General features: G+C 42.3%; 4 protein-coding genes across 6 annotated transcripts; 3 read left to right on the top strand and 1 right to left on the bottom strand.

Annotated features, from left to right (window-relative positions):
- Nucleotides 1–4,118: 4,118 nt before the first annotated feature.
- LOC110533031 (lysophosphatidic acid receptor 6) lies at nucleotides 4,119–7,009 on the top strand. The gene is made up of 2 exons (XM_021617158.3): nucleotides 4,119–4,298; nucleotides 4,646–7,009. The coding sequence occupies exon 2, from the start codon at nucleotides 4,739–4,741 to the stop codon at nucleotides 5,699–5,701; it is 963 nt and encodes a 320-aa protein (XP_021472833.3). The 5' UTR covers nucleotides 4,119–4,298; nucleotides 4,646–4,738; the 3' UTR covers nucleotides 5,702–7,009.
- A 1,224-nt stretch (nucleotides 7,010–8,233) lies between these two features.
- ints11 (integrator complex subunit 11) lies at nucleotides 8,234–17,375 on the bottom strand. Of its 2 annotated transcripts, none has more exons than XM_036988605.2 (17): nucleotides 16,948–17,375; nucleotides 16,595–16,692; nucleotides 16,393–16,466; nucleotides 15,984–16,212; nucleotides 15,598–15,696; nucleotides 15,466–15,500; nucleotides 15,235–15,373; nucleotides 15,073–15,137; nucleotides 14,748–14,937; nucleotides 13,827–13,910; nucleotides 13,643–13,732; nucleotides 13,320–13,482; nucleotides 9,886–9,996; nucleotides 9,732–9,793; nucleotides 9,344–9,486; nucleotides 9,016–9,145; nucleotides 8,234–8,568 (listed from the first exon to the last, which is right to left on the bottom strand). In XM_036988605.2, the coding sequence occupies exons 1-17, from the start codon at nucleotides 16,973–16,975 to the stop codon at nucleotides 8,497–8,499; spliced, it is 1,812 nt and encodes a 603-aa protein (XP_036844500.1). In that variant the 5' UTR covers nucleotides 16,976–17,375; the 3' UTR covers nucleotides 8,234–8,496. The 2 variants fall into 2 exon arrangements, with proteins under 2 accessions (XP_036844500.1, XP_036844503.1); XM_036988608.2 differs by having other exon boundaries at nucleotides 16,393–16,461; nucleotides 16,948–17,332.
- LOC110532590 (ceramide-1-phosphate transfer protein) lies at nucleotides 17,322–26,583 on the top strand. 2 transcript variants are annotated; one of them, XM_090185111.1, is made up of 3 exons: nucleotides 17,322–17,428; nucleotides 17,529–17,674; nucleotides 21,503–26,583. In XM_090185111.1, exons 2-3 carry the CDS (start codon nucleotides 17,547–17,549, stop codon nucleotides 22,023–22,025), a joined length of 651 nt encoding a protein of 216 aa, XP_090041237.1. In that variant the 5' UTR covers nucleotides 17,322–17,428; nucleotides 17,529–17,546; the 3' UTR covers nucleotides 22,026–26,583. The 2 variants fall into 2 exon arrangements, with proteins under 2 accessions (XP_090041237.1, XP_021472288.2); XM_021616613.3 differs by lacking the exon at nucleotides 17,322–17,428 and having other exon boundaries at nucleotides 17,528–17,674.
- Nucleotides 23,498–24,194, top strand: ubxn10 (UBX domain protein 10). Its single transcript, XM_090185110.1, is given in 5 exon segments — nucleotides 23,498–23,645; nucleotides 23,648–23,786; nucleotides 23,788–23,924; nucleotides 23,927–24,079; nucleotides 24,082–24,194. Coding segments are annotated over 5 exon segments (690 nt in total).
- Nucleotides 26,584–27,586: the final 1,003 nt, after the last annotated feature.

Genomic DNA, 27,586 nt, shown 5'->3' with positions numbered 1-27,586 from the left:
TCAGGCTTCAAACATAAAGATATAAAACTGTATTTTTTGTGAAGAATCAACAACAAGTGGGACACAATCATGAAGTGGAACGACATTTATTGGATATTTCAAACTTTTTTAACAAATCAAAAACTGAAAAATTGGGCGTGCAAAATTATTCAGCCCCTTTACTTTCAGTGCAGCAAACTCTCTCCAGAAGTTCAGTGAGGATCTCTGAATGATCCAATGTTGACCTAAATGACTAATGATGTTAAATACAATCCACCTGTGTGTAATCAAGTCTCCGTATAAATGCACCTGCACTGTGATAGTCTCAGAGGTCCGTTAAAAGCGCAGAGAGCATCATGAAGAACAAGGAACACACCAGGCAGGTCCGAGATACTGTTGTGAAGAAGTTTAAAGCCGGATTTGGATACAAAAATATTTCCCAAGCTTTAAACATCCCAAGGAGCACTGTGCAAGCGATAATATTGAAATGGAAGGAGTGAGTATCAGTCCACTGCAAATCTACCAAGACCTGGTCGTCCCTCTAAACTTTCAGCTCATACAAGGAGAAGACTGACTGTCTCAGCCTCCAGTATTTATGCTGCAGTAGTTTATGTGTCGGGGGGCTAGGGTCAGTTTGTTATATCTGGAGTACTTCTCCTGTCCTATTCGGTGTCCTGTGTGAATCTAAGTGTGCGTTCTCTAATTCTCTCCTTCTCTCTTTCTCTCTCTCGGAGGACCTGAGCCCTAGGACCATGCCCCAGGACTACCTGACATGATGACTCCTTGCTGTCCCCAGTCCACCTGGCTGTGCTGCTGCTCCAGTTTCAACTGTTCTGCCTTATTATTATTCGACCATGCTGATCATTTATGAACATTTGAACATCTTGGCCATGTTCTGTTATAATCTCCACCCGGCACAGCCAGAAGAGGACTGGCCATCCCACATATGCTCTCTCTAATTCTCTCTTTCTTTCTCTCTCTCGGAGGACCTGAGCCCTAGGACCATGCCCCAGGAATACCTGACATGATGACTCCTTGCTGTCCCCAGTCCACCTGACTGTGCTGCTGCTCCAGTTTCAACTATTCTGCCTTATTATTATTCGACCATGCTGGTCATTTATGAACATTTGAACATCTTGACCATGTTTTGTTATAATCTCCACCCGGCACAGCCAGAAGAGGACTGGCCACCCCACATAGCCTGGTTCCTCTCTAGGTTTCTTCCTAGGTTTTGGCCTTTCTAGGGAGTTTTTCCTAGCCACCGTGCTTCTTCACCTGCATTGCTTGCTGTTTGGGGTTTTAGGCTGGGTTTCTGTACAGCACTTTGAGATATCAGCTGATGTACGAAGGGCTATATAAAATAAATTTGATTGATTGATTGATCAGAGATGCAGCCAAGAGGCCCATGATCACTCTGGATGAACTGCAGAGATCTACAGCTGAGGTGGGAGACTCTGTCCATAGGACAACAATCAGTCGTATATTGCACAAATCTGGCCTTTATGGAAGAGTGGCAAGAAGAAAGCCATTTCTTAAAGATATCCATAAAAAGTGTTGTTTAAAGTTTGCCACAAGCCACCTGGGAGACACACCAAACATGTGGAAGAAGGTGCTCTGGTCAGATGAAACCAAAATTGAACTTTTTGGCAACAATGCAAGACGTTATGTTTGGCGTAAAAGCAACACAGCTTATCACCCTGAACACACCATCCCCACTGTCAAACATGGTGGTGGCAGCATCAAAGTTTGGGCCTGCTTTTCTTCAGCAGGGACAGGGAAGATGGTTAAAATTGATGGGAAGATGGATGGAGCCAAATACAGGACCATTCTGGAAGAAAACCTGATGGAGTCTGCAAAAGACCTGAGACTGGGACGGAGATTTGTCTTCCAACAAGACAATGATCCAAAACATAAAGCAAAATCTACAATGGAATGGTTCAAAAATAAACATATCCAGGTGTTAGAATGGCCAAGTCAAAGTCCAGACCTGAATCCAATCGAGAATCTGTGGAAAGAACTGAAAACTGCTGTTCACAAATGCTCTCCATCCAACCTCACTGAGCTCGAGCTGTTTTGCAAGGAGGAATGGGAAAAAATGTCAGTCTCTCGATGTGCAAAACTGATAGAGACATACCCCAAGCGACTTACAGCTGTAATCGCAGCAAAAGGTGGCGCTACAAAGTATTAACTTAAGGGGGCTGAATAATTTTGCACTCCCAATTTTTCAGTTTTTGATTTGTTAAAAAAGTTTGAAATATCCAATAAATGTCGTTCCACTTCATGATTGTGTCCCACTTGTTGTTGATTCTTCACAAAAAAATACAGTATAAAACTTTATGTTTGAAGCCTGAAATGTGGCAAAAGGTCGCAAAGTTCAAGGGGGCCGAATACTTTCGCAAGGCACTGTAAGTAGTACTTTAAAGTATTGTTACTTAAGTACTTCACACCACTGCTTTGTGCCTATGGATCTATGTACAGTATGTCCAGAGGTGCAGGGATTTTTCTCTCTCTTTCTCTGCATGGACTCATCATGAAAGAAGTTTCCTTCTAATATCTCACCCCAAGTGTTCAAATCAGCCTGCTGACTCAACAGCTTTCGAAAAGCTCTGAATGTGGAAGGACAGGAAAGGCTTTGATCTCAGAGGAAGAAACGGAGCAAGGGATGAGAGAGAGAGGCCTTGATTTGAGCAAGTCTAATTTTAGGCCATGAAGCGATGGAGGACGCTTATGTAAGACAGACACATGGGGGTGCAGCATGCAGGGATGCTACTTTTGTGAAAGACTAAAACTCCATAACACCTGCTCCAGTAGAACACATTTCTCTATCCTCTTCCTGACTGAAGGACAGATAACCCAAGTAGCCTCCCCAAATGTCAGATACATAGGTATTTGTAATGGGAAAGAGACACGTTTACAGATCAACAAGGGAAGGAAATGGTTAGTAAATGTAGTTCAGACAACCCCCCCACCCCAATTTGATTAGGTGTTTATTTTTGGCACCTGCTTTAGAGTCAATCTGTCACAGTCGTCATAATGAGGAGACCAAGGCGCAGCGTGGTAAGCGTACATCCTCTTTAATTAACGAACACTGAACAAAACGAACAGTGACGCTAATATGGCTAGTACAGAACAGTCAACTAAACATAGAATAACAACCCAAGGAATATGGCTACCTAAATATGGTCCCCAATCAGAGACAACGATAAACAGCTGCCTCTGATTGAGAACCAATCTAGGCAACCATAGACATAAACACCTAGATATACAAAAAAAACTAGACAATACAAAAACGAAACAAACACATTAGCACCCATAAAGCCCCTAACAGCAAATACATTTGGGATCAAAATCCGTGCTCAATAATCATGCTTTAGAATTTCACTTTACAATTTGTGGATATGGCTTGTTGCTATGCTGCAGGCAATGATATGACCAGCAGTAAGGGACATTTGGTTTGTGTTAAGCGCCCCCCAGCGATAAAGAAGAGTCAAGACACCCAGAATAGCATCATAACAAACACACTACACGGAGTTAAAGCCAATACAATATTTTTATTGAAAAGCCACTCTACAAGTCACCTTTCTTGGCAAGAGCTCTCAAACGGACACTCTTTATCACTTAATACAAAGGCTTTAGTTGTATGTCAGTTTGTTGTTCATGACTTAATGGTGCACTGTCCATCTAGTTAGGCTGATCATTTCTCACCTGTTTTATAGTGTGACATCACACTTTATGTATGTTTCTACTTATGTACCAAGATGTTGAAATAAACCTAAAAATCAATTTGGCAAGCTTATCATAATTTAGTGAGGACACAACCTCTAGTGAAGTACAGTAACGTATCAAGGAACCAATAAACTATCATTAGTAGCATGCAAGTTAAAACATTTCTCCAAGAAGATGATTTAATATTATGTCAAGGAAAAACAAACTCAGATTGTCAGTCTTAAACTGACTTTGTGACAAAGGCTTGCTTCTATGTGTTGATAGCTAGCCATATACTGTTATAAATTATGTCTCTTCTAACACCTTCAACTTAAAATAACAGAGCAACACTTTCCTTGACAGGATGGTGGGTGTCTGATACAAACCACACTGAAGAGCAGAATGCATATACTGAGAGTTTCCTGTGTGCCTTCATTCGGCACCAAGCAGCGCCCACTAAACTACCCAGAGCTAACAAAGATTTTCCAACCCCTGTGACATCAGCTCATATATGAAGGTGAAAGGGGGAAAACAGACAATGTGTTTGATTAGTGTTCACGTGAAGTAGCCTACTGTAGTAGTTTGACTTTTTTGAAGAGTTCTTCACAAACTTTGTAAGTACTTTTTTCTTTAAACATACCATCTTTTACCAACACACTTTACATTATTTGGTCATAGTTAAAGAATTGTAGCCTAGTCACAGAACAGTCATGAGGTTCATAAGCGGAAAAACATCTTGATCATTTCAATTCAATTACCATAAGTGAATTTAGATAATTCAAACAGCAACTTTTTTTTCTTACAATGGAAGCTTCAACAATTCGGATTATATTGGCAAGTTATTGCATGTGTCAAGCAAGCAGATGATAGGATGTGATAAACATTGCCTGTAAAACAGCAACAGTGATATCACAACTTTTACAGAACAGCTTAATAATCTGACTGAACACTTCCCCCACAGGTTGCATCATTAGCAAGGGAAAGCAGAAATATACTTTCCCACTGGTTCGGTCACCTACAAGCTCCTTTTGATAACCAAACCAGACCTGAAACAATGAATACATCTGTTGGAGATGGAACTGACAACTGTAGTACCCCCAGAGACTACCAGTTCTACTTCTTCCCAGCCGTCTACAGTCTGGTGATGGCACTGGGCCTGCCAGGCAATGTGGGAGCCCTCTATGTGTTCATCTTCAAGATAACTCCCCGCACCTCCTCTAACGTGTTTGTCATTAACCTGGCCCTCGCTGACACCACCTTCCTTTGCACCCTGCCCTTCAAGATCCACTACCACCGCAACAGCAATGACTGGGTATTCGGAGATGTGGCCTGCAGCATCACAGGAACACTGTTCTTCGCCAACATCTACATCAGCATCGCCTTCATGACCTGTATCTGTGTGGATCGATATGTGGCCGTCGCCTATCCTCACACTTATCTGAGGCTCCGGAACTCACGTTGCACTGTACTGGTGAGTGCAGCAGTGTGGGTGGTGGCGGGGGCAGCTGTTCTGGCCTTCATCCTAGTGGGACCTCTGGACAGCCAGCACCGTAGCTGCTTTGAAAACTTCTCCCAGAAAGAGTGGGACAGGCGTCTGGTGCCATACAGCATATTCAGTCTCGTCGTCGGCTCGCTACTGCCCTCTGTGGTCATCCTGGTGTGTTACCCTCTGGTGGCGCGGCGCATCGCTCTCATCCGGACCAACACAGCCCGCGGAGCCCTGAGGGTCATCTACACAATCCTAGTTATCACCCTACTCTGCTTCCTGCCCTACCACGTGGTTCACTTCCTGCATCTGCTCCGCCGTCTAGGGGTCATCCATCACTGTCCCTATGCAAACGCCATCTACAATGCCCGGCGAGTGACAATGGCCCTCGTCAGCCTCAACAGCTGTCTGGACCCCCTGCTCTACTACTTCACCACCAGTCACTGTAAGTGGAGTCCCTCCAAGGCCAGGTTCAGATGGCTGTGGGATAGGAGGACCATGGGAGTCTACACCATCGCTGTGAGACCGTGATGCTTTTGCTTGCTCTGACTACTAATGAAATGACATGCATTTTATGTTCCGCTCATAAACTCTGAAGGCTCGTGGTGAAGCATTGTTTTCCTTACAGTGTACTGTAAACCACCAATTATTTTGTATACCTTTACATGTACGCCATGTAAATATAGCATTTACATCTTCCCTTATGTTCATCACTTTAAAAGACCCAGTGCACTTAAAAAACTTGATTTTCCTGTCATGTATAGTACCAGTCAAAAGCTTGGACACACTCATTCAAGGGTTTTTCTTTATTTTGAATATTTTCTACATCGTAGAACAATAGTGAAGACATCAAAACTATGATATAACACATATGGAATTATGTAGTAACCAAAAAGGTGTTAAAAAAATACAAATATATTTGAGATTCTTCAAAGTAGCCACTCTTTGCCTTGATGACAGCTTTGCACAGTCTTGGCATTCTCTCAACCAGCTTCATGAGGAATGCTTTTCCAACAGTCTTGAAGGGGTTCCCACATACGCTGAGCACTTGTTGGCTGCTTTTCCTTCACTCTACAGTCCAACTCATCCCAAACCATCTCAATTGGGTTGAGGTCAGGTGATCGTGGAGGCCAGGTCATCTGATGCAGCACTCCATCACTCTGCTTCTTGGTCAAATAGCCCTTACACAGCCTGGAGCCTAAATGATAGTCCCACCAAGTGCAAACCAGATGGGATGGCGTATCGCTGCAGAATGCTGTGGTAGCCATGCTTGTTAAGTGTGCCTTGAATTCTAAATAAATGCTTAATGGTTATGGCGACTACACTAAAAAACTTTCAAAGTTCTTGTAATTTTCCGGATTGACCTTCCTTAATGTCTTAAAGTAATGATGGACTGTCGTTTCTCTTTGTTTATTTGAGCTGTTCTTGCCATAATATGGACTTGGTCTTTTACCAAATAGGTGGGTATACAGAAGATGTCCTACCTTGTCACAACACAACTGATTGGCTCAAATGCATTAAGGAAAGAAATTCCACAAACTTAAAAGGCACACCTGGGTAGGTGGCTACTTTGAAGAATTTGTTTAGCCCTTTGTTGTTTACTACATGATTCCATATGTGTTTTTTCATAGTTTTGATGTCTTCACTATTATTCTACAATGTAGAAAATAGTAAAAAGAAAAACCCTGGAATGAGTAGGTGTGTACATTTTTGACTGCTACTGTGTGTGTGATATTTAACTGACACACAGTTCAAAAGTTTGGGGTCACTAAGAAATGTTCTTGTTTTTGAAAGAAAATCACATTTGTCTATTAAAATATCAAATTGATCAGAAATAAAGTGTAGACATTGTTAATGTTGTAAATGACTATTGTAGCTGGAAACTATCAGCAACCATCACTCTTGTGTTCCAATGGCACGTTATCTTAGCTAATCCAAGTTTATAATTTTAAAAGGCTAATTGATCATTAGAAAACCATTTTGCAATTATGCTAGCACAGCTGTTGTTCTGATTAAATAAGCAATACAACTGGTCTTCTTTAGACTAATTGAGTATCTGGAGCATCAGCATTTGTGGGTTCGATTACAGAATCAAAATGGCCAGAAACAAAATAACTTTCTTCTGAGACTCATCAGTCTATTTTTGTTCTGAGAAATGAAGGCTATTCCATAAAGGGAAATTACTAAGAAACTGAAGAACTCATACAACGCTGTGTACTACTCCCGTCAGTGTCTAGTTTGAGAAACAGATGCCTTACAAGTCCTCAACTGGCAGCTGCATTAAATAGTACCCGCAAAACACCAGTCTCAACGTCAACAGTGAAGAGGCAACCAGGGATGCTGGCCTTCTAGGGAGAGTTCCTCTGTCCAGTGTCTGTTCTTTTGCCCATGTTAATCTTTTCTTTTTATTGGCCAGTCTGAGATATGGCTTTTTCTTTGCAACTCCGCCTACAAGGCCAGCATCCCAGTTGCCTCTTCACTGTTGACATTGAGACTGGTGTTTTGCAGGTACAATTTAATGAAGCTGCCAGTTGAGGACTTGCTTCTTTAATCAGAACAACAGTTTTCAGCTGTGCTAACATAATTGCAAAATGGTTTTCTAATGATCAATTAGCCTTGTAGCTAACACTTGTAGCTAACACAACGTACCATTGGAACACAGGAGTGATGATTGCTAATAGGCCTCTGGTCGCCTATGTAGATATTCCATTTATTTTTAAATCTGCCGTTTCCCCCCCTACAATAGTCATTTACATTACGTCTACACTGTATTTCTGATCAATTTGATGTTATTTTAATGGACAAAAAACATGCTTTTCTTTAAAAAACAAGGACATTGCTAAGTGACCCCAAACAATAAGCTATTTTTGTAAAAAATTTTACCATTTTAATTTAAAACATTCACAGGGAGGTACTTTATTATTATCCAGAAATGATTTGATATCGAGATAAAAACTGCTGCATTGGACCTTTAAGAGCTCACATAATGACAATGCAATTACTTGTTGCGTATTAACAATTAGTGACATGGATTATATCAATATAAATAGAGTTCAGTAACACTTTATTCTTATAAAAAGATTTATTCAAATCAGCTTTGTACAACATTGAGACTAACCTTTACAGTAAGCTACACATTGGGATCGTTTACATTTTAGTCATTTAGCAGACACTCTTATCTAGAGCGATTTACAGGAGCAATTAGGGTTAAGTGCCTTGCTCAAGGGCACAGAAAAATGTTTCACCTACTCGGTTTAAAGATTCAAACCAGCGATCTTTCGATTACTGGCCCAACACTCTGCCCCCTGCCACCGATCTGAACTACGTCACATTGAAGACAGCCCTGATGGAAGTCCTTTCTTCAGCAGAGTAGACAGAAAGCTCCCCAGATCTTCATCCTACAAATAACACATAACATATTTCAAACATATTGTGTTGAAATAAACATAGGATAAAAGGATTTGGATTGGTTTTGGTTAACTAGAAGCGCGTCACAAGACATAGTGACAGTGACTTGTGCCACACAGTATAGAAACCCACCCACAGGCCCTCCAAGTTGTGGGCTACACCTTAGTGTGTATAGTGTTACATACTGTAGTTCAGATTGGAACGTAAGCTCACCCCCCCCCCCCACCCCACCCAATCACTGAATTGCTAGCTTTTCAGTGGCGTAAATGACTGGTATGTTGTCGAATGTGCAGACACGTGCGTTTGTGAGGCAGAGGACCCTAGTTCGATCCGTTGTACGGACAGTGTACCCAGACAGGGAGCAAACTATACTGCTAAGCAGACACTGTGGTCCGTCACAATAGCTCACACTCATTTTCAACAGCCGCCCTCCTTACCTGGTAGCTCCAGGAGAGCAGCAGCACCTTGGTGTTGGGCTCTTCAGCTGAGGAGGACACCTTGATCACAATGGACTCCACCATGACGGTCCCATCTGGAAGGTGCTGGATGGTATAACCTTTCAGCACACTAGAACAGAGACAGAATAAATAGTAATTAATATTATTATATGAAGGTGTGTTAGTGGATCAGACCTGAGTACTGTGAATACAAATTATACATTTTTTTTGCAGAAGATCAAACAAACTATGTGCCTTTTACGCCCAAGCTTTAACCAAATAAGAACTTGAAAACACAATAAAAATTGTAAACTCGGTCTTACGGTACCTCTTGAGGTGTGTGTAGATTCTGCTGAGAGTGTCGGGGTCACTGTGTGGGTCCTGGAGCTGTACTCGGCAGGTGAAGCGGAGCTGGTGCTCGTTGAGGCCCAACTCCTTGAGAGCCTGTTCTGGAGTGACCAGACGAAGACTCTACACCCAGGGGAAACACAGGAGGGAAAGGGTAGAACACGGGGGAGAGAGAGAAAGAGAGAGCAGAACACAGGGCAACAAGAGGTCACTCACAAGGCAAGGCCAAAGGCAGAGAAAAAACAACTTGAATTACTAGCATATCTGAATTAGCTAGGCAAGGCCATAGTTAAGTTTTCTATCATAAATATATAAATCAGAGTATCACTACGTTGTATGAATGGCAGTTGGTGGAATTCAGAACTTACATTATCCTTCATGATCAGGGTCCCGTGCATGGTACGAGGCTTTTTCGGGTCAGGTAAGGGGCCTGTGGCGCATAGCAGTCAAACAGTGAATAACAGACACATCAACTGGGAGAGTGAGCTATATCGAGATTGACTAAGATGTACTGAACAATACCTCCAAGGGCCATCTCCCTCTTGAGCAGATTGAGTGAGATGTCCACTGGGACACTGGGGTTGGTGATCACAGTGGTCGTCTCACCGTTGGCTGGCATGAAGCAGTTGATGGCTGTCATTCACAAAGAAAGACGAATGAGGCATAATACCAGAGCTGTGTTCAGTAGGGAGATTATTTTTTTCAAATGAAGTTAAAAAGAGGGAGGTTGAACATGCACTTACTTGTCCAATAAGAAGACAGATTTTCATTTTCTGTTGCATAACACTTTGCTACACTGTGTCCTACTGAACACTACCCAGTGCTCCTAACAAGATCCTCAAACCTATTTGGCACATAATATTTTTGTTCAGTGTAGAATTGCATTAACGCAACATGTAAAGTGTCTGTCCCATGTTTCATGAGCTGAAATAAAAGATACCAGAAATGTTCCATACGCACATGTTGTTCCAATTTTGTGCACAAATTAGTTTTACATCCCTGTAAGTGAACATTTCTCCTTTGCCAAGATAATTCATCCACCTGACAGGTGTGGCATATCAAGAAGCTGATTAACAGCATGATTATTACACAGGTGCACCTTGTGCTGGGAACAATAAAAGGCCACTCTAAAATGTGAATTTGTGTCACATAACACAATGGCACAGATGTTTCAAGTTTTGAGGGAGTGTGCAATTGGCGTGTTGACTGCAGGAATGTCTACCAGAGTATTCTCTGCCTGTTGCCAGAGAATTGTATGTTAATTTCTCTATCATAAAGGGGGGAATGGAGCTGAGGAATATTTATCTGTAATAAAGCCCTTTTGTGGGGAATAACTCATTCTGATTGGCTGGGCCAGGCTCCCCAGTGGGTGGACCTATGTCCTCTCAGGCCCACCCACGGCTGCGCCCATTGCCCAGTCATGTGAAATAACAACACAATGTCATGGGGCGGCAGGTAGCTTAGTAGTTAGAGCATTGTGCCAGTAACCGAAAGGTTTCTAGATCGAATCCCCAGGCTGACCCTGAACAAGGCAGTTCCTAGGCTGCCATTGTAAATAAGAATTTGTTCTGACTTGCCTAGTTTAAAAAAGGTTAAAAAAAATATAATAATAAATAATATCCCCAGGGTTACGCACCAATGAAGCCAAACGTAGCTGCTGCTCATTCCGTTTGCTCGAAAATGGATTTAAAAAAAGTACTACCAGCAGTACTACAGTACTACACCTGCACCTGTCGACGACACAAGTTGTTCTGCTTCCACGAGCACATCCAATGCTAGCATCAGTAATTCTACATTTGTTGTTAGCCCAGCTAGCATGGACACTGACAGTTGTGAATCTGATGCAGCCGAAGAGCTACTGCCCCCTTACCCAGGAAAGCAACGAACAATAGACAGGGACGTTTGACCATCGAAGAGGCGCAAATATGATGAGAACTACATTGATTTGGGGTACACTTATATTGGGAGTCGTGCCTTTTCTCAGCCACATTGTGTTATATGTGGAAAAGTATTATCTCATGACTCCATTTTTTTTTAAATCACTCTTGTGCAGACATTTAGAAACAAAACATGCCAATTTGAAAAACAAGCCACAAGTTTTTGGAGCGAGAATTAAGACACCTTTCCAGTAGTAAGACATGTATAAAAGCAACATATCATGAATAAGAAGGGATTAGAAGTGTCTTATATGGTGAGCTACCGAGGGGCTTGGACAGGCAAGCCCCAATACTATTGTTTCACGATGCATCAGTTACATGGCAGGAGATGTTTTGAAACAATTACTGCTTTGCATACAAGCCAGTGAATTCTATGCATTACAGCAGACTTGGCAGACCTGGCACAGCTCCTGGTATATGTCTGTTATGTTTATGGGGGGTCAATTAAGGAAGACATCCTCTTCTGCAAACCAGGAGAGAATATTTTTAAAGTACTGGACAGCTTTGTGACATCAAATGGACTTTGGTGGTCAAGAAGTGTTGGTATCTGTACTGATGGTGCAAAAGCCATGACAGAGAGACATAGTGGAGTGGTAACGCGCGTGGAAGCAGTTGCTCCCGATGCCACTTGGGGACACTGCAGCACCCACCGAGAGGCTTTTGTTGCCAAGGGAATGCCTAACAGCTTGAAAGACATTTTGGACACTACAGTGAAAATGGTTAACTTTGTTAAAGCAAGGCCCCTGTACTCTCGTGTATTTTCTGCACTATGCAATGATATGGGAAGCGGCCATGTAGCACTTTAACAACATACATTTTACAACGTGCGCTGGTTATCAAGGGGCAAAGTATTGACACGTTTTTTTAAATTGACAGACAAGCTTCAAGTTCTTTTTACGGACCATCATTTTCCACTCGTCTGACAGTTTGCATGATGATGAGTTTCTTACACGACTGGCCCATCTGGGTGATGTTTTTTCCTCGCCTGAACAATCTAAATCTAGGATTACAGGGACTCTCCGCAACTATATTCAATGTGCGGGACAAAATTGAGACTATGATTAAGAAGTTGTAGCTCTTCTCTGTCTGCATTAACAAGGACAAAACACAGGTCTTTCCATCATTGTATGATTTTGTGTGCAAATGAACTCAAGCTTACGGACAATGTCAAATGTGATATAGTGAAGCACCTGAGTGAGTTGGTGCGCAATTACGCAGGTATTTTCCCGAAATGGATGACACAAACAACTGGATTCGTTATCCCTTTCATGCCCTGCCTCCAGTCCACTTACCGATATCTGAACAAGAGAGACTCATCAAAACAAGCGGTTCTGTGAAAATGTTATTTAATCAGAAGCCACTGCCAGATTTCAGGATCGGGCTGTGTTCAGAGTATCCTGCCTTGGAAAATTGCGCTGTTAAGACACAGATGCCCTTTGAAACCACGTACCTGTGTGAGAGTTGATTCTCGACCCTCACTAGCATAAACTAAATACAGGCACAGACTGTGTGTAGAAAATTGTTTAAGACAGACTCTCTCCAATACAATATTGCAGCAATGTTGCAGAGTTATGTGCATCCTTTCAAGCACACCCTTCTCATTAACCTGTGGTGAGATATTCACAATTTTCAATGAACAAATAAGGTTTTATATGTAAGATGGTTAAATAAAGAGCAAAATTATTGATTATTATTATTTGTGCCATGGTCCTATAGCTCTTTGTCACTTCCCACGAGCTGGGTTGTGACAAAAACACAAATTCTTATGTTTAATAAATGTATCGTATAGTGTGTGTGTGGCAGGCTTACAATGATGGCAAAAAACATTTGAGAGTGCGCTGACCCTGGTGCTATAGGGGGTACGCAGCTGGAGGTTGAATGTTTGAAGGGGTACAGAACTATAAAAAGTTAGGGAACCACTGGTACAGTATATATATATATATATATATATATATATATATATATATATATCCTTCTCTCTGAAGCCCTAACATTCTTGAAGTAAATATTGTTACTCACTGAACTCCTGCTCGATCTTGTCCTTGAGGAACTCCATCTTCTTGGCCTCTCCGTGCACCAGCAGCATGTTGCGAGGCTCTGCCATGCGGATGAGCTGCATGATGCCCTTAGCGTCTGCATGGGCGCTGAACGACATGTACTCCACCTGCAGCTTCACCTCCAACTGCAGGGGTCACAGATGGCAAAGGTCAAGGGTCAGCAGACAAACGACAACAGCCCGGCTCACATCTCTCAATTTCACTTTGTCCATTTGATATCTATTACTGCAGTAAAATCATGATTATACATGAAGTTAAATACAATAAAATACTATCTTGCATTACCGTTTGTCTATTCTCCATCTCCAGTTTTTTTTGACCATTCAGGATCTTGTGTCCGATGGTGCCTTGCACACAATACCCAGGCATGATGATCTGATTAACAGAAAATTAAAAGTAGAATTGATTTTCGCCCAATTTCACAAAAAACACACTGCTCCGTAAATGCCATATCTCAAATGCGACTTACCATATTCTTCTCGTTGCCAGCCCACTTCTTGAATATCTGTAGAGACTGACCAGCATGCAGCATTCCTGGGGTGGCAAAGACCACCTGAGGGAACACACACATTTCAGTAGTGTTATTTCAACAATGCCATTCATAAAAACTATAAAATCAATAAAGTTGCACACTCTACACTGAGTGTAGAAAACATTAGTAACACCTTCCTAATATTGAGTTGCACCCCCTTTTGCCTTTCGTAGGGACATGAACTCTGTCGAAAGTGTTCCACAGAGATGACGGCCCATGTTGACTCCTATGCTTCCCACAGTTGTGTCAAGTTGGCTGGATGTCCTTTGGGTGGTGGACCATTCTTGACACACGGGAAACTGTTGAACGTGAAAAACCCAGCAGCGTTGCGGTTCTTGACACACTCAAACCAGTGCGCCTGGCACCTACTACCATATCCCGTTCAAAGGCACTTAAATCTTTTGTGTTGCCCATTCACCCTCTGAATGGCACACACACAATCCATGTCTAATTTTTTTCTTTAACCTGTCTTCTACACTAATTGAAGTGGATTTAAAAGGTGACATCAATAACAGATCATAGCTTTCACCTGGATACACCTGTTTAAAAAAAAAAAAGGTTTACCCATGACATTTTTGGGAGAATATAGTATGCTCTGGATTTTTATATAGTTTACTCTCCATTAGTCAGCATCCTCACAAACATTTTTGGGTGTGCGTCAGATGTTTTACTTTTGAGACAACGGGTCTCCAGTGACTATGTAGAATATTCACTGGGGTAAGAAGAATAGCTTCTATAATGGACAAATCATTGGACTTGTCTTTATCTAAAGCATATCAATGCCTAAACATTAAACGGTTCCAACTGTAAAAAAGGTTTTAGTAGTAGCATGCAAATATGATGGTGATGTTTCTCCACCATTGGTCCAGGATTGTCTGCGTAGGAGCGATCAAAGGCCTTAATGTGTTTGAACTCAAACATGTTTCTCTGTACAAAGGTTTTTCTGATCTTCTGATTGGTCCAGGTGATGAAGAGTTTGTAGTAGTGATTGGCTTTCTCTGTGAGCCCCGTGGAGAAGTAGATGGGCGCTTTCATGTTCATCCGCTCCCTGTGGAAGGAGAGGAGAGGCTTTTACATCATTCCCCGATTGCTTATCCAGTCATCAAGACACAAAATGAACATCATCTTAAAAAAAGAACACTAGCTAAACTAATGCTAATCGAATTTGGAAAAGAAACCTTACCAGAATGTTTCCAATAGAATGCACAATTCCTGAGCTCTACCCAAGGCAAAGACCGGAATCAGAACCTGAGAGCACAACATTTAATATTTTAGGACACAAGTACTGGAGAGAATGTATATGGACAGAAATATGGACAGAAAAAACCTGTGTGGTGGCCCTCACCTTCCCCCCTCTCTCCACTGTCTCGTGTACTTTCTTCAGGAAGTCCCTCTCCCTGCACCTCTTGGAGTCACGGATGGTGGTGGCGTAGGTGGACTCTGAGATGAGGATGTCTGGCCGACACTTATCGATCCACGCAGCCCTATGACAACAAAATACAAATGGTTTATTATGGAACACATAGGCATGGATCTAAATCATGTTGCACGAAACACACAATAAATCACCACTTACCCTAAATGTCTGTCTGGCGTCATGTTATAGTCACCCTGCAAAAGCAAGTAAGGATAAGTTACTTCAAAGAAATCACATGATTCATGCATTGATCAATAATAAGCCCAGTTCTATTAATAGGCTAATACTCACAGTGTAGACCACAGACTCAGATCCTACTTTGATCTGCACCATAGCAGCTCCTAGGACGTGGCCTGCATAGTAAGCCTTGATCTCCAGCTCATCATCCACCTAAGAAACCATGACAGAATGAACACAATACATCATTCCATACCCTAATACAACCTCCAAATGTGGTTTCTTGGCCATCATTGAGAAAGTAATGCATTATACCCTTGGAGTAGCCTGGTTCCAGGTCTGTTTGTCCTGTCTTGCCAACTGCTATGATCATTGTCATACCAAACAATGACCATGGGAGTTGGCAAGACCACACAAATAGATATGGAACCAGGCTACACTTGGAGTACTTCTAAGACCTGACTTTATCAATTAAAAAGGTACATATCAGGACTGTATACCTGGACAGTCTGGTGGAGGTTCAAAGGGACTACTTTCTTCATGCAGTCCTTGATCATCTGGGATGTGAAGAAGTTGGTTTCGCCCTTCTTGTCCACAGTGATCTTCCTGAAGTCCTCCAGCAGGATAGGGCAGATGGCCTTGGTGGGGTGGGTCATGTAGATGGGCCCATCATAGCCCACCATCTCACTCATGTACGGCAGAGCACCACAGTGGTCCAAGTGGAAATGACTAGGAGAGTTAGTGTGAGTAATCAGTTAAAATATAGAAGATAAAATCAATCAAAAGATAGAATGCCCTTGAGCGGGAGAAAGCTCTTTCTCTTTGTGTTGAGCCTGATAAGGTTGTTTCTCTTGCTGAAGAGAAGAGTAGTACCTAGATATAGCTAAGTGCCATATAAAGACCACAAACCTGATAATTACACAGTCCAAGAATTCTGTCAGGCGTCCTTGTTGTGTTATGTAAGAGAAATCTGGGAATCTTCTCTGAAAAGAACAATGGCACAATAACAGAACACCAAAGGAACCTAAAGTGTATTTGACTGTCAAATTGAGAACAGTGGATCTACTGACATATAATTGCATACTTGTTAGCACACTGTGGATCTACTTACGTCATCATTGAAGCCCATGTGCATCCCACAGTCAAGCATAATGTTTTTGCCCCCAATAGAGACAAGGATGCAGCTACGGCCAACATCTTGTCCAGCACCTGATAGGAAACAAGAGGATGAGATACACAAATGAACATCTCATCCATGTTAATTTCACAACATGTCGTTTAGCTGACCTTCAAGATTGGAAGTTCTTCATGTTACGTTATAATCAAAGAGAGTAACGTTACCACCATTGATCTGCTCTAAGATATTGTAACGAACCTATGCATGCGCAACAGTCATTATTTCATGTTAGGGATGTATTTCATGTTAGGTCTGCCCGTGCATGCAGATAAAAATGTGATATTTACCCAGTGGTGTCACTTTTATCTCAGGCATCCTGGCTGGGTATTCAAACTAAATGTGGTCGATAAAGTAGCTACCTAGAACTCTAAAGTTAGCTAACTTTACTAGCGTTAGCTAGTTCAAGTAGCTACTAGCTAGCTGGTTAGTTAGCTAGAAATTAAAACGTAGACGTGCCAACTAGGTGACACTAGCGGCTAAATTGTGGTGGATAAAGCCTCCTCTGTAAAGAAAAATAAATAATATTTAGCTCGCTGGATAAATGGCTGCCAGAAGCTGTTTTGTTTTTGAACGATGGGGTAGCAGCGTGTGTTTTTGCTAGTGCTACTAGTGACGGTTCTTCTACTGTTTTACAACGCACTTCACGCGCCATTATCGACTCACTTTGGAACTGCAGTTCTCACGCGCTTCGGACCGGCGCAGACCTGCGCACTGTGGTTTGGTTGGACAAACAGGGTCTGCAAGGGGTTATCAGAATGCATAATTTTGGTAGAAATGTGTTATTATGATCGGTTATCAAAGATCAGAGGTTCAATAGAACCCAGTCAAGCTTCTAAAATCGCTACTGTTTATTATTGTTCATTTTTAGACGTACTTCCGGGTAGCCATGGCTGTAGCATTGGAGGATCTGAAATTCACTTTACAAGAGGTTCTTGACACTTTTAAGTCATGCCTCTCTGAACACAAAGAAGTATTCCTTGAGCATTACGTAGCAGGGTGGCGTGGTCTCGTAAGGTAAGTCTTTTAAATGCTACAGTAAGCCTAGATACTCAGGTAATTACTGATAGCTGGTAAACTACCTACCCTCCAGGACATCTAACGTTACAGCACCCGGTGTCACAGCAAGGCCTAGAAGACCTCTAAGGAGGACCTTGGGCACCCGAGCCATGGTCTGTTCACTCCGCTACCATTTATAAAGCGGAGACAGTACAGGTGCACCAAAGCTGGGACCAAAAGACTGATAAACAGCTTCTACCTCCAGGCCATCCGACTGTTAAACAGTCACCACAAGCCGGTCTGTGCCCAGTAACCTGCCATGCACCTTAGACACTCACTAACCATCTACTACCCTGTACTTTACCCTGGAACTTAGACTGCTGCCCTATGTACCTAGAGCCATTGAACACTGCTCACTTTAATAATGTTTACATACTGTTCTACCCACTTTATATGTATATACTGTATTATATTCACGACTCATCCTATATAACTACTTCTATCCACACCTTTTTATTCACGTACTGGTTTTTCACATCCGGTTTATTAACATACATTTACACTACCGTTCAAAAGTTTGGGGTCACTTAGAAATGTCATTGTTTATGAAAGAAAAGCCAAAAAAATGGTCCATTAAAATAACATCAAATTGATCAGAAATACAGTGTAGACACTGTTAATGTTGTAAATCACTATTGTAGCTGGAAATGGCCGATTAATAAAAAAATAAATAAAATAAAAAAATCCCTGGGTTGCCTCTTCACTGCTGACGTTGAGACTGGTGTTTTGCGGGTACTATTTAATGCAGCTGCCAGTTGAGGACTTGTGAGGCATCTGTTTCTCAAACTAGACACTCTAATGTACTTGTCCTCTAGCTCAATTGTGCACCGGGGCCTGCCACTCCTCTGTCTATTCTGCTTAGTGTGTGTTTGCTCTGTTCTGCGAAGGGAGTAGTACATAGCGTTGTACGAGATCTTCAGTTTCTTGGTAATTTCCCTTCATGGAATAACCTTCATTTCTCAGAACAAGAATAGACTGATGAGTCTCAGAAGAAAGTTATTTGTTTCTGGCCATTTTGAGCCTGTAATCGAACCCACAAGTGCTGATGCTCCAGATACTCAAATAGTCTAAAGAAGGCCAGTTGTATTGCTTCTTTAATCAGCACCACAGTTTTCAGCTGTGCTAACAAAATTGCAAAAGGGTTTTCTATTGATCAATTAGCCTTTTAAAATTCTAAACTTGGATTTGCTAGCACAAAGTGCCATTGGAACACAGGAGTGATGATTGCCGATAGTGTGCTTCTGTATGCCTATGTAGATATTCCATTAAAAAAATAGCCGTTTCCAGCTACAATAGTCATTTACAAAATGAACAATGTCTACACTGTATTTCTGATCAATTTTATGTTCTTTTAATGGACAAAAAAATTTGCTTTTCTTTCAAAAAGAAGGACATTTCTAAGTGACCCCAAACTTTTGAACGGTAGTGTACTGTATGTTTAAAGAGTCCAGAAGCTAATCTCCTGCAATTCAAAACATTTTTCCATGGGGTTTTGTATTGTGTATTTAAGTACTGTATTCTCGACATAGCTCATTCTAATATTTCTACTATTCTTGCATTTTAGTTACACTGTTTATACACACCACATATTTATTTATATACATGATTCTTGACATGACTGTTATGTCTACTGCTGTACATATCATTCTTAGTATATCTTGTGTAAATTAATCTGGTGTATATACTGTACAGTGAGGGGGGGAAGTATTTGATCCCCTGCTGATTTTGTACATTTGCCCACTGACAAAGAAATGATCAGTCTATAATTTTAATTATAGGTTTATTTGAACAGTGAGAGACAGAATAACAACACAAAAATCCAGAAAAACGCATGTCAAAAATGTTATAAACTGATTTGCCTTTTAATGAGGGAAATAACTATTTGACCCCCTCTCAATCAGAAAGATTTCTGGCTCCCAGATGTCTTTTATACAGGTAACGTGCTGAGATTAGGCGCACACTCTTAAAGGGAGTGCTCCTAATCTCAGTTTGTTACCTGTATAAAAGACACCTGTCCACAGAAGCAATCAATCAATCAGATTCCAAACTCTCCACCATGGCCAAGACCAAAGAGCTATCCAAGGATGTCAGGGACAAGATTGTAGACCTACACAAGGTTGGAATGGGCTACAAGACCATCGCCAAGCAGCTTGGTGAGAAGGTGACAACAGTTGGTGCGATTATTCGCAAATGGAAGAAACACAAAAGAACTGTCAATCTCCCTCGGCCTGGGTCTCCATGCAAGATCTCACCTCGTGGAGTTGCAATGATCATGAGAACGGTGAGGAATCAGCCCAGAACTACACGTGAGGATCTTGTCAATGATCTCAATGCAGCTGGGACCATAGTCACCAAGAAAATAATTGGTAACACACCACGCCGTGAAGGACTGAAATCCTGTAGCGCCCACAAGGTCCCCCTGCTCAAGAAAGCACATATACATGCCCGTCTGAAGTTTGCCAATGAACATCTGAATGATTCAGAGGACAACTGGGTGAAAGTGTTGTGGTGAGACCATGAGACCGAAATGGAGCTCTTTGGCATCAACTCAACTCGCCGTGTTTGGAGGAGGAGGAATGCTGCCTATGACCCCAAGAACACCATCCCCACCGTCAAACATGGTGGTGGAAACATAATGCTTTCGGGTGTTTTTCTGCTAAGGGGGCGGGACAACTTCACCGCATCAAAGGGACGATGGACGGGGCCATGTACCGTCAAATCTTGGGTGGGAACCTCCTTCCCTCAGCCAGGGCATTGAAATGGGTTGTGGATGGGTATTCCAGCATGACAATGACCCAAAACACACTGCCAAGGCAACAAAGAAGTGGCTCAAGAAGAAGCACATTAAGGTCCTGGAGTGGCCTAGCCAGTCTCCAGACCTTAATCCCATAGGAAATCTGTGGAGGGAGCTGAAGTTTCGTGTTGCCAAACATCAGCCTCGAAACCTTAATGACTTGGGGAAGATCTGCAAAGAGGAGTGGGACAAAATCCCTCCTAAGATGTGTGCAAACCTGGTGGCCAACTACAAGAAACGTCTGACCTCTGTGATTGCCAACAAGGGTTTTGCCACCAAGTACTAAGTCATGTTTTGCAGAGGGGTCAAATACTTATTTCCCTCATTAAAATGCAAATAAATGTTTAACATTTTTGACATGCGTTTTTCTGGATTTTTTTGTCGTTATTCTGTCTCTCACTGTTCAAATTAACCTACCATTAAAATTATAGACTGATAATTTCTTTGTTTACTTGTTTGACATTTTATTGCTTCGCTAGGAGCTAGTAACATAAGCATTTTGCTGCACCTGCTTTAACATCTGCTAAACTGTGTACGCGACCAATAAACTTTGATTTGGACACTTCCAGTTTCATTTATACAGTTTTTCACAATGTATATTCATATATGTCTACTGTATTCTCACATAGCTAATTTTAATATACTGTATCTACTACTGTACATTGCATTTTTGCTACACTGTTTATACACACAATAAACTTTAATTTGATTTAGCCTTGGCATTGGGCTAATGTAAATAAATCCTTGAGTCTGGCATAGTTGGCAAGCCGTACTAATCAGTTTATGCACATAATCTAGTTAGGTATCCTTAAAAAAAGTCATAATTTATCTCAGTGTAAATGATTCTGGTTGTTTCAAAATAAAGTTATTTAGAATAATGACATATTTGAAGACTTGGGTTGGGTAGGCTTATATATGAATGCATCATGGTAGTCCAATAAAATGGCTTTCATGTGTATGATTAAAATGTGTTTATTGTCCTTTATTTCCAGATTCATGAACTGCCTGGGGAGTGTGTTTTCCTTCATCTCCAAGGATGCTGTCAACAAGATCCAAATCCTGGTCAACCATCTGAATGGTGAGAATGGGGCCCACTACGTCACCATCCAGTCTATGGTCAAGTATGAACTGGACAGCCAACTGGTGGACCTGACCAAGAGAGGCAGTTTCCCAGAGTCCGGCTGCCGCACCCTCCTGAGGCTGCACCGTGCCCTGCGCTGGCTGGAGCTATTCCTGGAGAGGCTACAAACCAGCACTGAGGACAGCAATACCTCGGTCATGTGCACTGAGGCCTATAATGAGTCCCTCGCCCAGCACCATACATGGATCATCCGCAAGGCTGCCGGCACAGCGTTCTGGGCTCTCCCAGGTCGTGCTACGTTCTTTGATGTGATGAATGTAGGTAGCCCAGAGCAGGTGATGGCTGTGCTAGGGGACACCCTTCCTCTCATCTCTGAGGTATACCAAGTGACAGAGGACCTCTATGCCCAGAACAACATACTGGAGTTGCCCTAGTAGGCAGAAAGTACTGTAGTAGTAGCCTGGTGGTCCTAGATCTGTTTGTGTCTTACCAACTCCAATGGAATTGTTCATAGGAGTTGGTAAGACTGCATGAACCGATCTGTGACCACCAAGCTACTGTAGCTCTAGTGGTCCAACCAGCACATCAATGCTGGCAAGCCATGCTGCTCTGGATCTTTTCTTGGTGACCATTTATGGTGTATAAGGAGGGGATTATTATTGTATATAATATGTACATTATACATTATGATATAAGGCAACATTACCCATAGGTTTCTTTCTAAATGTAATTCTATGGCTTCCAGTGCTGTTTTTGTTCAACACACGTTTCTGGCATTACATTTTCTCCTTAATGTACTTTAAGTATGCATCATAGTTTATCTCTAGTAGGTTTTGTATCATTACAAATGCACTAGCAGATTTAAAGGTTGTGTGCCTGTCTTGTTAAATCTCAAGATAGACATTTTATTTTTTGAAATATAAACCAGTTATTTTACAGTTTTAAATGTTTTCTGTTGACTATGAATTAAGTTAAACAATATACACTGTGACATGATAGGCCTAAGCTATGTTGTTTTTGTTCTATTTCTGCAATGATTTATGCATCTCTATCCTTTTGTCTTGATGTTATATAACCTAAGATTGAAGAAGGATATTAGTGTTAAATCTGGTGTAATGTTTCAATTACAGTTCTTGCACAGTGCAAAACATCTCTGTCTGGACTGTAGGCAGTTGTGATAGAAATGGAATGGATGCTACTGATTCTGCACGCTCCTTGGCTTGCACCAGGGGGCACCTGTTGATGTGCGAGCGTGCGAGGCGAGCAGCGTTGTCAAGGTAACGATAGCTGTGTTGATAATTTGAGTGACGCTGCCTGCTGAAAAAGCCTCAACTTCCCGCTGGAGTGTTGACAAACAAAAGCGAGATTTATCTATCTGCTAAAATGCAAGATATGCTGCAGATATGTTTGCTATTATTCTTATCTTGCACGGTTATTCTAGAGGCAAGTATGTCCTCTCTTTGTTACCTACTTGGATCTGACAGCTTAGCTAGCTAACACTAGCTAATTTGCTAGCTACTGTAACTGGTCAACAAGGAAATCAAGTGCAGTAACGTTACATGTTGTCTCACTGGCATGTCAATACGATTAGCTAGCTCAGCTTACAAGTTGGCCAGTGCTCTCAAAAGGGGTGGCCAGTCTCCTCCTGAACAGCTACCGGGTATGAAGGCTTTTGCTCCAACTCCGATGAGCAGACATATAGTTATCTAGCTAGCCATGTTTTATTTCACCAGTGATGGTACAAAAGTCTGCACACCCAGTGGCTTTCTGCAAGAATGCCATCACAGTGACTATGATGAGAAAGAATGTAGAGGAAAAACTTCAATGTATTTTCAGGTCTCTCTTGACTATCTCCCATCTTTCAGAGTTGAGTCGCATATAAACCATTCTACTCCTGTGAAGAAGAATGCATTTGACCAGGCCAAAGTCCTCGAAAGGGCGTTGTCGACCCAGCTTGAGCCTCACTCCAAACGTGGATGTGGCTGCCAGCTTCCACGACACACCAATGATCCCCAAGCCTCCTTCAATGGGCTACAACAGGTCAGATCGCTGCCTCCTTCCCACTATCACAGCCAGCTGAGTGTGGACGATGTCCCATACTACCTAGATAATGTTCCTGACCTACCCTCTCTTCCCTTCCCTTGGAACAAATACAAGCCCCTCCCCTCAATTGAGAAGAAGGCGTCAGAGGAGGGTGTCTTTGAGTGGTGTGGAGGAGAAGAAATCCAAGCTCAGTCTGTCCGACAACCAACTGTCCACAGTGAGGACCCGGGCATCATCCCAGAGCAACCCGGAGATAGGCAACGTGTCTGATGTACTTTGCAAGGTCTGCCCCACCCCAACCCTCTGGACCTTAGTGTGACAACCCCAAAGACCAAAAGCCCACCAGTATTATCCCCTGGCACTCCCGATCCTAGAAGTTTACTCCTTGCCATCCGAGCCCCATGTGGGAGGAGGTTTGAGCACCACTTCCTACCCACAGACACCCTGCTGCAGAGGCCAGATATGGATCCAGATATAAGCACGGTTACAAATCAAAGTTTATTTGTCACGTGCGCCGAATACAACAGGTGTACAGTGAAATGCTTACTTACAGGCTCTAACCAATAGTGCAAAAAAAGGTGTTAGGTGAACAATAGGTAAGTAAAGAAATAAAACAACAGTAAAAAGACGGGCAATATATAGCAGCGAGGCTACATACAGACACCGGTTAGTCAGGCTGATTGAGGTAGTATGTACATGTAGATATGATTAAGTGACTATCCATATATGATGAACAGAGTGTAGCAGTAGCGTAAAAGGGGTGGGTGGGTGGCGGAACACAATGCAGATAGCCCAGTTAGCCAATGTGTGGGAGCACTGGTTGGTCGGCACAATTGAGGTGATATGTACATGAATGTATAGTTAAAGTGACTATGCATATATGATAAACAGAGTAGCAACAACGTAAAGAGAGGGGTTGGGGGGGGCACACAATGCAAATAGTCCGGGTAGCCATTTGATTACCTGTTCAGGAGTCTTTTGGCTTGGGGGTAAAAACTGTTGAGAAGCCTTTTTGTCCCAGACTTGGCACTCCGGTACCGCTTGCCATGCGATAGTAGAGAGAACAGTCTATGACTGGGGTGGCTGGGGTCTTTGACAATTTTTAGGGCTTCCTCTGACACCGCCTAGTGTAGAGGTCCTGGATGGCAGGCAGCTTAGCCCCAGTGATGTACTGGGCCATACGCACTACCCTCTGTAGTGCCTTGCAGTAAGAGGCTGAGCAATTGCCGTACCAGGCAGTGATGCAACCAGTCAAGATGCTCTCGATGTTGCCGCTGGAGAAACTTTTGAGGATCTCAGGACCTATGCCAAATCTATAGTTTCCTGAGGGGGAATAGGCTTTGTCGTGCCCTCTTCACGACTCTCTTGGTTTGTTTGGACCATTCTAGTTTGTTGTTGATGTGGACACCGAGGAACTTGAAGCTCTCAACCTGCTCCACTACAGCCCCGTCGATGAGAATGGGGGCGTGCTCGGTCCTCCTTTTCCTGTAGTCCACAATCATCTCCTTAGTCTTGGTTACGTTGAGGGATAGGTTGTTATTCTGGCACCACACAGCCAGGTCTCTGACCTCCTCCCTATAGGCTGTGTCATTGTTGTCATTTGCAAACTTAATGAGGGTGTTGGAGTCGTGCCTGGCCATGCAGTCATGGGTGAACAGGGAGTACAGGAGGGGACTGAGCACGCACCCCTGTGGAGCTCCAGTGTTGATTAGCATGGAAGATGTGTTGCTACCTACCCTCACCACCTGGGGACGGCCTGTTAGGAAGTCCAGGATTCAGTTGCGGAGGGAGATGTTTAGAACCAATATCCTTACCTTAGTGGTGAGCTTTGAGGGTACTATGGTGTTGAACGCTGAGCTGTAGTCAATGAATAGCATTCTCACAAGTGTTCCTTTTGTCCAGTGTAGAGGGCAGTGTAGAGTGCAATAGAGATTGCATCATCTGTGGATCTGTTGGGGCGGTGTGCAAATTGGGGTGGGTCTAGGGTTTCTGGGATAATGGTGTTGATGTGAGCCATTACCAACCTTTCAAAGCACTTCATGGCTACGGACGTGAGTGCTACGGGTCTGTAGTCATTTAGGCAGGTTGCTTTTGTGTTCTTGGGCACAGGCACTATTGTGGTCTGCTTGAAACATGTTGGTATTACAGTCTCAATCAGGGACATGTTAAAAAGTCACCTGCCAGTTGGTCAGCACATGCCCGGAGCACACGTCCTGGTAATCAGTCTTGCCCCGCAGCCTTGTGTATGTTGACCTGTTTAAAGGTCTTACTCACGTCGGCTACAGAGAGCGTGATCACACAGTTGTACAGAACAGCTGTTGCTCTCATGCATGCCTCAGTGTTGCTTGCCTCGAAGCGAGCATAGAAGGGATTTAGCTCGTCTGGTAGGCTTGTGTCACTGGGCAGCTCGCAGCTGTGCTTCCCTTTGTAGTCTGTAATAGTTTGCAGGCCCTGCCACATAAGACGAGCGTCAGAGCCGGTGTAGTATGATTCAATCTTAGCCCTGTATTGACGCTTTGCCTGTTTGATGGTTCGTTGCAGGGCATAGCAGGATTTCTTGCAAGCTTCCAGGTCAGTGTCCCGCATCTTGAAAGCATCAGCTCTACCCTTTAGCTCAGTGTGAATGTTGCCTGTAATCCATGGCTTCTGGTTGGGGTATGTACGTACAGTCACTGTGGGGACGACGTCCTCGATGCACTTATTGATAAAGCCAGTGACTGATGTGGTGTACTCCTCAATGCAATCGGAAGAATCCCGGAACATGTTCCAATCTGTGATAGCAAAACAGTCCTGTAGTTTAGCATCTGCTTTATCTGACCACTTTTTTATAGACCGAGTCACTGGTGCTTCCTGCTTAATTTTTGCTTGTTATCAGGTCTGTGAGAGCCAGAAATCTTGCTTGTTTGTAGGTGACCAAATACTTTGCAAATAAATTCATTAAAAATCCTACAATGTGATTTTCTGGATTTTTTTTCTCATTTTGTCTGTCATAGTTGAAGTGTACCTATGATAAATTACAGGCCTCTCTCATCTTTTTAAGTGGGAGAACTTGCACAATTGGTGGCTGACTAAATACTTCTTTGCCCGACTGTACATAATTCATGTCTCAAGGCTGACAAATCATTCTTTATCCTCTCCTTCCTTTCATCTAAATTGATTGAAGTTGATTTATCAAGTGACATAAGGGATCATAGCTTTCACCTGGTCAGTCATGGAAAGAGCAGGTGTTTTGTATACTCATATATATATATATATATATATATATATATATATATATATATATATATATATATATATATATATATATATATATATATATATATATATAGAGAGAGAGATAGTACCAGTCAAAAGTTTGGACACCTACTCATTCCAGGGTTTTTCACTATTTTCTACATTGTAGAATAATAGTGAAGACATCAAAACTATGAAATAACACATATGGAATCATGTAGTAACCAAAGAAATGTTAAATCAAAATATATTTTATATTTGAGATTCTTCAAAGTAGCCACCCTTTGCTTTGATGACAGCTTTGCACACTTGGCGTTCTCTCAACCAACTACATGAGGCAGCGTTTCAATTAACAGGTGTGCCTTGTTAAAAGTTCATTTGTGGAATTCTTTCCATCTTAATGCTTTTGAGCCAATCAGTTGTGTTGTTACAAGGAAGGGGTCGTACACAGAAGATAGCCCTATTTGGTAAAAGGCCAAGTCCATATTATGGCAAGAACAGTGTGACAGGCTAAAGGAAATATTCATAGCCTGTTATACATTGAAAAGTATTAGTAAGTTTATAGTATGTGAGGATCGTAAAAACATCTAAGGTTAAAAAGATGCATTCAGTATTAGTTGATAGAGATGGATAACATTCATATAATAGTGTTAACGTTAAAATTTGTCAAAGGGTACGAATTGTGAGTAATGTGTAAACGTTATATTGATTACTTTAT

Source organism: Oncorhynchus mykiss, chromosome 9 (genome assembly GCF_057628025.1).
Source record: "Oncorhynchus mykiss isolate SJ-2025 chromosome 9, ASM5762802v1, whole genome shotgun sequence".
Classification (NCBI taxonomy): Eukaryota; Metazoa; Chordata; class Actinopteri; order Salmoniformes; family Salmonidae; genus Oncorhynchus; species Oncorhynchus mykiss.
The sequence above is the reverse complement of the archived record's forward strand: the minus strand, read 5'-3'. Positions and strand labels throughout refer to the sequence as shown.

Excerpts from the sequence above, each read along its gene's own strand:
- LOC110533031 (XM_021617158.3), top strand. The coding sequence starts at position 4,739 with ATGAATACATCTGTTGGAGATGGAACTGACAACTGTAGTACCCCCAGA.
- ints11 (XM_036988605.2), bottom strand. The coding sequence starts at position 16,975 with ATGCCTGAGATAAAAGTGACACCACTGG. Across the intron at positions 15,697-15,983 it reads ACCTCCACCAGACTGTCCAG|GTGGATGATGAGCTGGAGAT; the intron begins GTATACAGTCCT and ends ATGGTTTCTTAG. Across the intron at positions 15,374-15,465 it reads ACGCCAGACAGACATTTAGG|GGCTGCGTGGATCGATAAGT; the intron begins GTAAGTGGTGAT and ends TTGTTGTCATAG.
- LOC110532590 (XM_090185111.1), top strand. The coding sequence starts at position 17,547 with ATGGCTGTAGCATTGGAGGATCTGAAATTCACTTTACAAGAGGTTCTT. Across the intron at positions 17,675-21,502 it reads GGGTGGCGTGGTCTCGTAAG|ATTCATGAACTGCCTGGGGA; the intron begins GTAAGTCTTTTA and ends CTTTATTTCCAG.